This window comes from Sinocyclocheilus anshuiensis, unplaced genomic scaffold, assembly GCF_001515605.1.
Source record: "Sinocyclocheilus anshuiensis isolate Anshui unplaced genomic scaffold, SAMN03320099.WGS_v1.1 scaffold542, whole genome shotgun sequence".
Taxonomy (NCBI): domain Eukaryota; kingdom Metazoa; phylum Chordata; class Actinopteri; order Cypriniformes; family Cyprinidae; genus Sinocyclocheilus; species Sinocyclocheilus anshuiensis.
In genome coordinates, this window is record NW_015547685.1 from 862,529 (window position 1) to 875,076 (window position 12,548).

At 39.5% G+C, this 12,548-nt stretch overlaps 1 protein-coding gene across 1 annotated transcript in view; it reads right to left on the bottom strand.

Moving 5' to 3' along the window:
• Positions 1-12,548, bottom strand: part of LOC107703244 (uncharacterized protein KIAA0825-like) — a 142,184-nt gene that overhangs the window by 57,523 nt on the left and 72,113 nt on the right. The window contains 3 exon segments of the mRNA XM_016505793.1: positions 9,080-9,174; positions 10,418-10,585; positions 11,299-11,455. Of these exon segments, the coding sequence (XP_016361279.1) occupies positions 9,080-9,174; positions 10,418-10,585; positions 11,299-11,455 (420 nt within the window).

Sequence of the window (12,548 nt, forward strand, 5' to 3'; positions counted from 1 at the left end):
AAAAACAGTTGTGTGTGTGTGTGTGTGTGTGTGTGTGTGTGTGTGTGTGTGTGTGTGTGCTGCTTAATGTTTTTGTGGAACATCCTGTGATACATTTTCTTCAGGATTCTTTTTTTTTTAACATAAACATCTTTACTGTCACTTTAAATCAATTTACAACATCCTTGCTCAATAAATTTTGACCAAGAAAATGGTAGTATATTACACTTACATAAGCATATTTAACTTCATGTTCTCTTGAGACTGACTTATTCATTCTATGAATGAATGAGATGCCGTTTCAAATATAGTCAGGTCTCATATGATTAAGTAAAATGATTAAAAAAAAAAAACATTTTCTCCAAGTTGTAAAAATGGTTTGGGGGTCCACAACATCACAAACAGAACACCAGGGTTAAATCTATTCTGCAGAATCATGTAAATTTCCCCCAGAATCAATGCAGACACTGCAAAATCTGCAAAAAGTCTGCAGATCCAAGCCTGGCTGTTGGGTTACCTGTGCACACACTTATTAATTAGTGTGTGGTGCTCAACCAGAGAGGTTGCAGAAGGGCAGATGTGGTGACAGACCTTCTCCTCATCAACCATGTCTAAGCAACCTTCATCCTTGCTTCTGTCCTTCTTACCCAACTCTCACAGAGTTTGAAAGTGGCCGCTGAATGCCAATGAAAGACCCAGATGCCCTCGGCTTTCAGGGAGCTTGCTGACCATCTGCCCAGGGGCAAGAGTGGCACCATGGCCCCTATATCAGTCAGGGCTCAGGGCTCCGGGGGATCTGTAGCACCTCTGCGGAGCACCAGGATCACCATCTCATTGACAGGATGACAGTCCTCAGTTCCTCTAAAGGTACTCTGAGACAGTGGCATTCAGGCCATGTAAAGTCAGCAGAGAGAGGGAAGGTCACGTCTGATCAGGGTTCATATGACAGAACTGTAGACAATGTATAGAGGAACAATTCACTGGGCCAAGACACTACACTCATCAGAAGAATGAAACAAGTGAACAATGACAGGTGTAAAAATGCAACACATACTCTAAGACCACAGAGGCAGTTAAACTAACTTAATACAACTTTCATCCAATACTTTTAGCCAATAGCGATTGTTCAAAAATGAATTTTCTGTCATCATTTACTCATGTCGTTCCAAAGCTGTATGATTTTCTTTCTTTTGTTGGAGGAAAAAAAAAAACAATTAAAGGTTTACAGGTTGAACAACATGAAGCATGTAAATGGAGACAGAATTTTCATTTTTGGGTGAACTATCCCTTTAAATGTCGGTCTACTTTCATAGTGTGTGTGTGTTTTTTTTTTTTTTTTACTTTTTATACAGATTTATACAATGAAATGGCCATATTTTTGGGAGCTTTATTTATTTATAATTTATTTATATTTATATATTTATTTATTTATTTTTTATATTAATAGGGCACTGGTTAGTATTTATAGCATTCAGACTTCACAATATTTGATCCGATACTAGCAGATGTTTACCATAGCTAAAGCCAAACATATATATGAGAATAATCCAGAGTGATAGAACATTTAGCAAAATATAGGCTTCTAACAGATGACACATTTCAAACTTTTCAAAGCAATTAACAATGAAGGTTCCCTTGTGGTTGGACTATTTAAAAAAAAAACTGGCACAGCTAGCTTTTCAAAGTGCCTGTGAACATCCAAAGGCTGGTTGTGAAATACAAGCTAAACTTCTTGCTGCTTTTACAATACAATTTTTGTATGTTGCATTGTACTTTTACATAAGGTAACAGCACTTTCAAGTAAAGTTATGCTTGAAATACTCATTGTATACATCTACAAGAAGTCAGCCATATTAAATGCAGGCGTTGCAGATTAGCATTCAGTGCACTCCAAATAAATTACCGTTATAGGTCACTAATATGATCACTCTTATTTGTAAGGAGCTATGATTGCCTCTACTGAACCACACTCTCCTTCACCATCTGCTCCAGCTAAAGCTCTCCATCTCCATTTCCTTGTCAGAGCGTTTCACCGCTGCCCAGATTAATGCTGACAGGCAGGAATCCTTCTAATTATCTGTCCCTGGCCTGGATGCAAATGGCTGGGTTCTGGTGGCAGTGTGATGAGACTGCCAGTGCAGTGACACCGGGCCCCCAGCGTGGAAGCCTGTCACTGGCCTTCTTCCATCCAGGGACCACACAGTTTATTTATTTTATTATTATTTTCATCCTCTCAGGCTGACAGGGTGGCTTTGTCAATCACAATGTGGGGATGGCAGTGGGTGTCTGATTAAAGCTCTGCGCTGGCAATGATTGAGCTGGTTGTGATGGCTGTAGATTAGGATCATAGATTATGGGAGATAATGGTACTTCACTAAAAGAGAGAGGGGACTGGAAGTGAGAGAACAGACTGAACTGAGTTTAAAGAGTGTGGCGTAATCAAGAATGTTGTGAAAGAACATTGATAAGCAAAACGAAAAAAAGACAAGCCCTGCAAGGCTGAAATAACAGATTTCAGTGGCTGTTTGAGCCATTTTAGAATGACTTTGGGTAGTCCGTAGCTAATTACTTATTTGTACAACACAAAAGAAAAGAAAGCAAAACAACATAAAATTGGTATTTTAGATGGTAGCTAATTTTATTGCAAGTTTATTTCCTACAAACCAAACCAAAAATAGAACAAAACCAAAAACAAAACATGTATTCCCTCCGAACTAAACTAGACCAGACAAAAAATGGTATTTACATGCTAGCTAATTAGCTATCTGCTCAGCAAGTTTATTTCCAACAAAGCAAAGCAAAAAAATACTTAAAGTATACATTTCCTCAAGCAGGGCATTTAAAAAAAAAATCAGATTGTGAACAATGGCATTCAATATAAACTTCAGCAGTAAACCGAGGCTCTAACTGATCATTACTAGAGGTGCGAGACAGGGAGGAAGGAAATAATAAATGGATGGAAAAGGAATTTAGAGGAAAGGAATGAGGAATGAGCCAGGCCGGGTGGAAATGGTGGCCTAGCTGCTTGACAGTTGACTCTGTTGGATGTGACTTTCACAGTCTGCTGGCAGTTTGTGTGGAAGCCATCACATCTGTGATTCGGAGTTTGATTAATGAGCCTTTCAGCTCGTCTCTGCCATGTGAGGTGGGGCCACGGCCTTCTCCCAGGCTTCAGTGATTCACCCACTGACACACACACGTACACACATACATGCAGAGTACAAACTCAGACACCAGGAACTCTGCGCCTGCCTCATGCTAAACAAAACCTCATTGTGTCTGCTAATTTCCAACACTAGCCACCAGAACAAAGGCAAAATGATGGCGAAACACAATGACAATTTGCCACAGTCAGTCAGTCAGCAAACATGATGGAGAGGACTTGTTTGTGAAACTTCACAGGCTCCTTGCCCTAATAATAATAAAAAACAAACAAACAGACACCTATAAAAAATTCACTACAGTGATGGGTTGACAAGGAAGTGTTTGCTCTCCAGTAACACACTGAAAATGTCCCATTCCTCAGCCATGACAGATTCCCTCACCCAAAAAAGCAACAACAACAAACTCATAACACAAAGGTGGCGATAGCAATTACTTCCCCGTACATTGCGATGCTGCCTCTAGCCGAGTTGCTGCGCGTCTGTGGAAAAAGCCCCTGCATTCTGACACATTTGTTTGTATTTTATACCCTGGGAAAGAAAGCTAACCATATGGCCATCATTGGGAACAGATGGCATTTGCCCAATCTGAACGGCGGTGCCTATCACTGCAATTTAAAGCACTCCACTTCCCTCATCAACTGCCATCTCTCTCAACAGATACTTCTCGGCTCACTATTGTTCCGGATGATAGAGGAATGACAGCGCAAGGCTGTAACAGTTGACCTAGCCAATGTACTGCATAGTCAAAATTCACGTTTTTCAAAGCAACACACAATTGCACGGAAGAAAACATATAAGAAATATTTTAGCATTGTTTATGACTGTGCAGATAGTTTTAGCTGTGACCAACAGAATTACATTTGTTCAGAAGGTGCTTCTTAAGTGTGTCCTGTGGTATTTTGCAACTCTGAAAGCCACATCTGGTGATTTTTACAGACCCATCCATCAGCACGTCTTATAATGGTGAAACTAGAACTGTGTCAAACTAAGGGACAATATTTTAAAAGAAAAAGCCATTAGAGGAAATGTTTGACCTTACAGCTCACTTATGAAAGATTACCATTTATTCTCACCTTATACTCAAACTCTTGCTGTGGCACAGGCAAAAGGAAGTACACTACCATTCAAAAAAAAAAAAATGGGTTTAGTAAGATTATTATCATTTTTTTTATTATTCAGCAATAAATGCTGTTCTTTTGAACGTTCTATTCATCAAAGAATCCTGAAAAAGCTGTATCACTGTTTCCACAAAAATATGAAGCAGCACAACTGTTTTAAACACTGATAACAATCAGATAAAGTTTAATGTTTTCTGAGCACCAAATGAGCATATTAGAATGATTTCTGAAGAATCATATGACATTAAAGACTGCATTAATAACTGCTGAAAACTTAGCTTTACCACCACAGGAATAAATTGCATTTTAAAATATATTAAAAGAGAAAACAGTTGTTTTACATTGTAATAACATTTAATAAAACTTGGTTAACATAAGAGAGATCTTTCAAAAGCATAAAAAAAAAAGAATGTGTGCAGAGGCACTGTCAGACTCTGTTCCGTGTTTTGTGGTTGTTTTCCTCATGTGCCTTCCTTTGCCATGTTTAATTTGTCCCAGGTGTTTCCCATGATGTTGCATTGCTCCCAGGTGTGTCTCGTCATCCCCTCCTCCTGTGTGTATAGTTCAGATCCGGAACCCCTCCGCCGGCAGTTCCCGATCAAGAAAGCCGGCCGTTCCCGAGTCCAGTCAGCCGGCAGTTAATGTGGCAAGCCTGAAGGACGCTAATGTGGCAAGCCGAAAGGACTCTAATGTGGCAAGCCCGAAGGACGCTAATATGGCAAGCCCGAAGGACGTTAATGTGGCAAGCCCGTCATGCATTGATGAAGCCACAGAGCTCGCTCCGGTGCCGGCTCCAGCCCCAGAGCTCGCTCCGGTGCCGGCTCCAGCCCCAGAGCTCGCTCCGTGTCTACAGTGCTACGTGTGATTCCCCGTGAAGATGAATACATTCCTTGGTTTCTGTACTCTTGGTCTCCTCGTTCCTTGCTCCGTGTTCCCGCACCGTAGCAGATCGTGACAGGCACAGTAAAAGATAATTGTACATCATCTTACATTAAAGAACATATGCTACAGAATGCTAAAAGGTTGGAAGCCAGATACATATACTTCATATCCTATTGAAGTATCCTATATCCAAAACACAGCATACGTATAATATACAGTAATGTAAAGTTTATACAACACAGAAGGCAAATGTGAACGTGAATGGTAACACAGATCGTTAAACCTCTGTGTTGTTTTAAAGCCTTCCTGTCACCAAGCACCGTAACTCTGGCAAAAAGTTTGTGTGGGTCATGTCTAGAAGTTTGCTGTTGCTGTCTCTCTCTGGGTGTCAGGTGCTGGTCTGAGGAAGAACAGGAACATTAATCAGTCACTTTCTGCTGAAAAGCTCCATCTGAGTATGATTTATGACACTGCTGGCACAGACAGCCAAATGACAGGTGACAATAAAGGACACCCACACCTGTGTAAATCTTCTCCCTCTCTCACACACACACTCTGAGAGGGAGAAAGTGTGTGTGTGTGTGGGGGGGGTACATGTCTCATTCATATATAACCAGATGTATGGTTCATTTATAGCATTTAGAGCTGTATATATATATATTACACACTATCTTTCAAACTTTTTTTATAAGTATCTTATGCTCATTGAGGCTGCATGGCTTTGATCAAAAATAAAATATTTTTACAATTACGTAAATAATTACAATTTAAAATAATCAATTTCTATTTTAATTTATTTTAAATGTAATGTATTTCTGTGATGACAAAGCTGAATTTTCAGCGGCCATTACTCCAGCTTTCGGTGTCACATGATCCTTCAGAAATCATTCTGATATGCTGATTTGGTGCTCAAGAAACATTTCTTATTATTATCAATGATGAAAACAGTCGGGCTGCTTTTTATGGAAACCACAAAACATTTTTTCAGGATTATTTGAATACTTTGATAAGAACAGCATTTATTTGGTTAAAAAAAAACAACAAAAAAAATGCTTATGGGTTTGTAATGACAAGATTATGAGTAAATGACAAAATGTATTATTTTGGGCGAACTACTCCTCTCATAGATTATAACCTCACACCATTAAAACAACTACTGAAAACAGAGAAGTTGGAGAGATTAATATGTTAAGACCTCAGAGCCCTCACCCTATTCAATAGATCGCATAGTTTCTGCATATAGAAGACCTACATACATCCTCAGTCTCCAGAGAGGATCTCTAGTGTCTAACATTCACTACATGACCTATTACTGATTCCCCCCCATACATTAGACCTTGTGTTATAACGATTTTCCCTCTCCCTCGTTCTCATTTTTACCATTTTTCTTTTTAATTCACCTCTGTCTGAACAGTTTTTTTAATCATTCATAATCATTCATGGATATTCCACAAGTTATGGCACTAAGATGAAGTAAATGACAGTTAAAAAAGGTGTGCATGCACACAAACAAACAGCTATCTAAATGAGGACATGAAAGACTTCTCTTGTTTTTATATGAAGTACATTCTAATTATTAGAGACCAACCCAAAGACAAACCCTTACCTATGTCAAGTGGGCCTAAAAATAGATAAAGTGATATGTATACCCCAACTGGAACTTAATGACTAATAATGGTTTATGGACCCCATTTGCACAAAAGTCTACTGTACGACTCTTTACATTTCCAAAGCACGTGCTCAAGAAACATTTCTTATTATTATCAATGATGAAAACAGTCGGGCTGCTTTTTATGGAAACCACAAAACATTTTTTCAGGATTATTTGAATAGTTTGATAAGAACAGCATTTATTTGGTTAAAAAAAAACTGCTTATGGGTTTGTAATGACAAGATTATGAGTAAATGACAAAATGTATTATTTTGGGCGAACTACTCCTCTCATAGATTATAACCTCACACCATTAAAACAACTACTGAAAACAGAGAAGTTGGAGAGATTAATATGTTAAGACCTCAGAGCCCTCACCCTATTCAATAGATCGCATAGTTTCTGCATATAGAAGACCTACATACATCCTCAGTCTCCAGAGAGGATCTCTAGTGTCTAACATTCACTACATGACCTATTACTGATTCCCCCCCATACATTAGACCTTGTGTTATAACGATTTTCCCTCTCCCTCGTTCTCATTTTTACCATTTTTCTTTTTAATTCACCTCTGTCTGAACAGTTTTTTTAATCATTCATAATCATTCATGGATATTCCACAAGTTATGGCACTAAGATGAAGTAAATGACAGTTAAAAAAGGTGTGCATGCACACAAACAAACAGCTATCTAAATGAGGACATGAAAGACTTCTCTTGTTTTTATATGAAGTACATTCTAATTATTAGAGACCAACCCAAAGACAAACCCTTACCTATGTCAAGTGGGCCTAAAAATAGATAAAGTGATATGTATACCCCAACTGGAACTTAATGACTAATAATGGTTTATGGACCCCATTTGCACAAAAGTCTACTGTACGACTCTTTACATTTCCAAAGCACATTCTGGCTTCACCTTCTGTCCTTCACCTTACTTTCTTTCATTCCTCTTCTGAACCTCAGCTCGACCACGGGTCAGGTGCTCCATCATTGAGATACTGAACATAGAAAGATGCTCTCAGAGGTTCCACCCCACTGTGAAGGAAACACTAACATCTGGACGCTCTCCAAGTTGGACTGGGCAGGTGATTTGCCAGGTACGCAGAAATAGGTCCGTGTTCTACTGACCTGCTGCACTACTGTGTAGAAACTACACAAGCTGGACCATAGGTAGAGGCACTGATTCCCAGATCTGAGAAAATTCCCTATCAAAAGTTCTCCAATTCGATCTTTTTTTTTTTATTAATACAAAAGGTGTGATTTGGTAACAGCTTTTAAATTATTAAATTATTCTCTAATTAGTACGCCTGTTTGCAGTAATTAGGCTTACTATATCATTTTTATGACCTGCATGAAATATTTGTACTTTTAAAAGTAAACTTGTCACATCACAGAACCATTTCAGCAAAAACAATATATATTTATTGCATATTGCAAAAAAGCTAAAAGCGATTAAAACAGCAAAAATCTTAAAAGAAATGATGACTGAGGTATAAGACGTAAATATAGATCCACTCTATCCTGAAAAAGAAACCAACTACAATTATTATTTAAGAACTGATATTTCATCCATTGACTAAAATCTTGTTTTACTCAACATTTCAGAAAGAATCAGTGATTGAAACTGATTTTCCTTTGTCAAGCTGTCAAACTAGCACTGAACTCACGCATCACTTGGAGCAAATTGATCAAACTCTTTCTCTGGCTTCGGTGTGAGATATTCTTTTAAACCGTCATACTTGTATCGCACTTAAACCAAAGCTCAACCACACAAGATCCCTCGGTAACCTCAAAATTATTTTCTGACAGAGTTTGACATATGTCATACTGTGAAAAACGCAGACACTTCATTTTCTGCGCACAGTGAGCTCAGATACGCTTTCCTTTTTTTTTTCCAACACTATGATGGAGCTGCGCTTCTTTAGCAAGCTCTCAGTGGAAAAGCACTTTCTTCACCAAACTTTGAGAAAAAGGGATGCTGAATGCTGGGAATTAAAATCTTGAAGGATACAGAGAACTCATGCAGAGACGGCAACAACTATACGTATAGTAAAAATTCACAACACAGGTCAGATGAGGTATATGCAGGCGAACCACAATACTTTCAGAAGATGACACACACAGACAAGCGCGAACATTCAAACGGTCGCAGGATCCCTCTATCCTTTCCACATATTCACATTCATTACGGCGGTACATGGTGGGACATGACAGGCAGCACTTCAACAGTGTGTAAGCGAAAGGAGGGGGCAACTGTGTGCGAACGTGAGCAGCAGCCATTACCTGTTAGCGAGCAGCGTCGTGAAGGTCACCTGACTCATGCTCTGAAAGGCTGGCAGCAGTTGGGCCCAATCCCACTCCCTCTCACCCATAGAAGCCTGTTGATAAATGAGCAGTGAGTATTGTTCGTTATTAATCAGAGTTAATATGATCAGTAAATTACTGCTCCAGCTGGGCTGGACTAACCAAGGAGGGGGGGTCCCGAACAAGGCCGCCCCAACACGATCTATCTATCATGTCTGCACAAGAAGGTTTTTATTCCAATAAGACAGCAATTAATTTATAAATCCATTTGGGGAGGGATGTACCATCATTTATAAAAAGATAAATCAATTTTGCAAGGGGAGTCGTTATTCTTGAGCTGCCCAAGGTTTCCCTCACCCACGAGTGGACCGTCCCTTTGTTAGGGAGCCAAATCAAATCCGATTGTTTTGATAGCTGGAACGTCACTCTTAACTTGAAGCTGAGTTTTTTTTTATTATTATTGACAAAAGGACAAGAGCGTGCCAGCCCCTCCTATTCTCCGACCGGCTGATTGATGGATCGGCATTCGTTTTTTCTGCCTCCATTTGATTTGACAAACAGCGCAGCCACCTGAAGGCGAGGAGGCTTTTTAATCATCCCCTTAATAAGGTGTTTTATGCAAAGCAATGCGAGCGCAAGTGATAAGGAGAAAACAAAAGGGATTAACAGCACGGCAGCTAGCGCCAAACGACAGGAAAAGAAGTCGCATTTTAACCGACGCAAAACTCTGAGCCAAATAAGATAATGAAAGGAAAAGTTCCCCTTAAAAAAGAAGGTTGCAGACTTTCTGGGCTTCAAAGGCGTAGCAAAAAGTCTCATCACATGAGCAGAGAAAACTTTATCCTACCTTTAAGAGAAAGCCAAATGAGGGCCATGGCTCTTGCAATTAAACCTTCAACCTACGCAAGGGATGCTTTTTTTCCACCCTTTCTTCAAAGCCACATCACACTTGAAGAGTTCACCTTTCAAGTGTTTTCAAATTCGCTGCTCTTTTGGTTAACCTTTTTTAATGTTTTGCTTTGTGTCTTCGCTTCACACTAAAATATAGCTTAGGGACAGAGCGACCTATGGAGAATTGTCGAGTTCATCCTAGAGAAGCAGTTTAAAGTCTCTCAGTCTCTCTCTTATATTCACCTTGCCTGATGGCCTTGACGGAAAGTTACACTCACTCGAGTGTGAAAGAGTAGAGAAGTACTTCACGGCATTAACGAACAGCTTTAAATAAAAGTTATTTGAACTACAAGTATTTGGGAGCACTCGTGGCACTTTGAGTCGAAGGCTGAGAGGTTAAAATAAGGAAAATAACAAAGGACTAACCTGATCGAACTTGTTACGGCCGATAGAATTGCACTCTGTGAGGGGGTTGAATTGGGTTATACGCTGGTTTTGGCTGCTCGCTTCAGAAGAGAACACAACAGGTCCCAAAGGGGAGTCCGGAAATGAATGTGTCTCTGCATGCAGCATTAGGACAGACCTCAGTAAACTCTACAAAAGAAAATGCAAAAGCACAACGCAAGGCCATAAGCATCATCTAAATACATCCCAGTCTAGAACAACGAACGGGAACCTGGACGTGTCTTATTATTAGGCTGCATTAAGCAAAACTAAAACACTATTAAAGTGGTCAAATTAACAGTGAGTCTCTACAGACTTCTTAAACACATCATTGGACAAATTAGTACATTTCAACAATTATTACCTACCCAATTTTGGACATAATGGACATTTCTTTTCTCTCTATTCCCCAAGTAATTGGCCGACAATGGTAGAAATTAATCAGTCTATCTAGGAATAGGATTTGAAAACAGGACATTGGAAGATATGTATAGATATGACACAAAGAATTGTCCTCAAGATTAGACTTAAGTGAGAGTTGTACTAATTTCCCAAGATGTGTTCTTATTGTTAAGTAGAGCAAGGGGCATAAAAGTGTAGTGTAAGTGTGGAGAAAGACTTTGAGTAATTTGTGAACCTTTCCAATTAAATTTTTATTATTTCTGTTGTTTAAGATGATGTTATTTCCCAGTCGCTTTTTCAATCAGGTCAAGGTTGTTATGAGAGACCTCGCAGCAGCATCTGGATGCAGTTGTGTCTCCGCGCTGCAGCTCTGCACAGGCGTTCCCCTCAGCTTCAGGTCACACTGTCTGCCTCAGGCTAACAGCCACCTAATTGCTTGGTGAAAAACAGCAATTCGCTACCTCATTGAGCTGGATGCTGTGATGGATTTGCCGGAGGTGCTGGCTGCCACCTGCTCTATGGCACAGCTCCAGCAGCAACTGCCTTATTTTATGCTCAGTCAGTTCCGCGGGCCCACCTCTATCCTGCGCCGGGCTGCTCTCCACACGCTCAAACACACTAATGGAAGAACACATAAAAGAGAGAGGGGGGTTAACATGAAATAAATGCAAAATAGTTATTATATTACTCAATTTAAATACTTCTAAAGGTAGTTTTACACAGTAGCTGCGAGTTCCCAGTTCATTTTATTGGGTGATTTTAATCATTACATGTTTTAAATCATTTTAAAATGGTAAAAATACTACTACTACTACTTCATTTGACATTAATCTTAAAATGTATACATTTGGAGAGATATTAATCACAGTTATTTAACTCTATAGAAAGACATAATTTTTGTTTATCTTAAGAATTAGACATTTAATAGTACTCTGGTGGTGGGTAGAATAAAGATACCATGTAATCCAAATAATATTTTACAAAATATATAGCTACCTTCATATTTTATGCAGATTGCTAGCAACACAAAGCGTGCAAGTTTAAGAATAAATGAATGAATAAATAAAAATGTATTTCACGGGTGGCATGACTCTCTAGCAAATCAATGGTGCTTTTATTCACAACCCATCAAATGACACTTACTGTAGCATTTGTGAACTTTTGGATTGTGATCAAACATCAAAATAACAGTAGCTGTTGCCAATTTTCGCTAGCACTAAGCTGATGCAGGAATTATGTTTGCGCTTATGCATTTCACACAAAGGTTTGCACGTGTACCGTGCGAAATGCCAAGAGCTGCATGTTTAGTCATATGATTTGCTACCATTTTTTTCTTTTTACATGAAGATCCTTTGGGCAAAAAAAAAAAAGAAAAAGATACTAGTAAAGAGAGTGAGAGGAAGGACAGATCAAGATCTAGAGACACTGCCACTCGCTATAACCTCAAGGTCCCCTCAACGCACTCATTCCTGTGCCCCTTCCTCTCTATCCAGCATGCCTCATCACCCTCACCACACTTCCTTAGCTTCAATGACACAGAGAAAAGCGGTGAGGCCCTGGGCAGCCCAGCCGGTGAGCGGGGTGTCAGCACCTGTGCCTGTATCCTTCCCTGTCCATCAGTGTGCAGGTGAAGCAAATGATTGGATCCAGTCAGCGGCTTGATTAATGAGAGGCCCATCGGATCCGGGACAAGCTATCAATCACATCATTA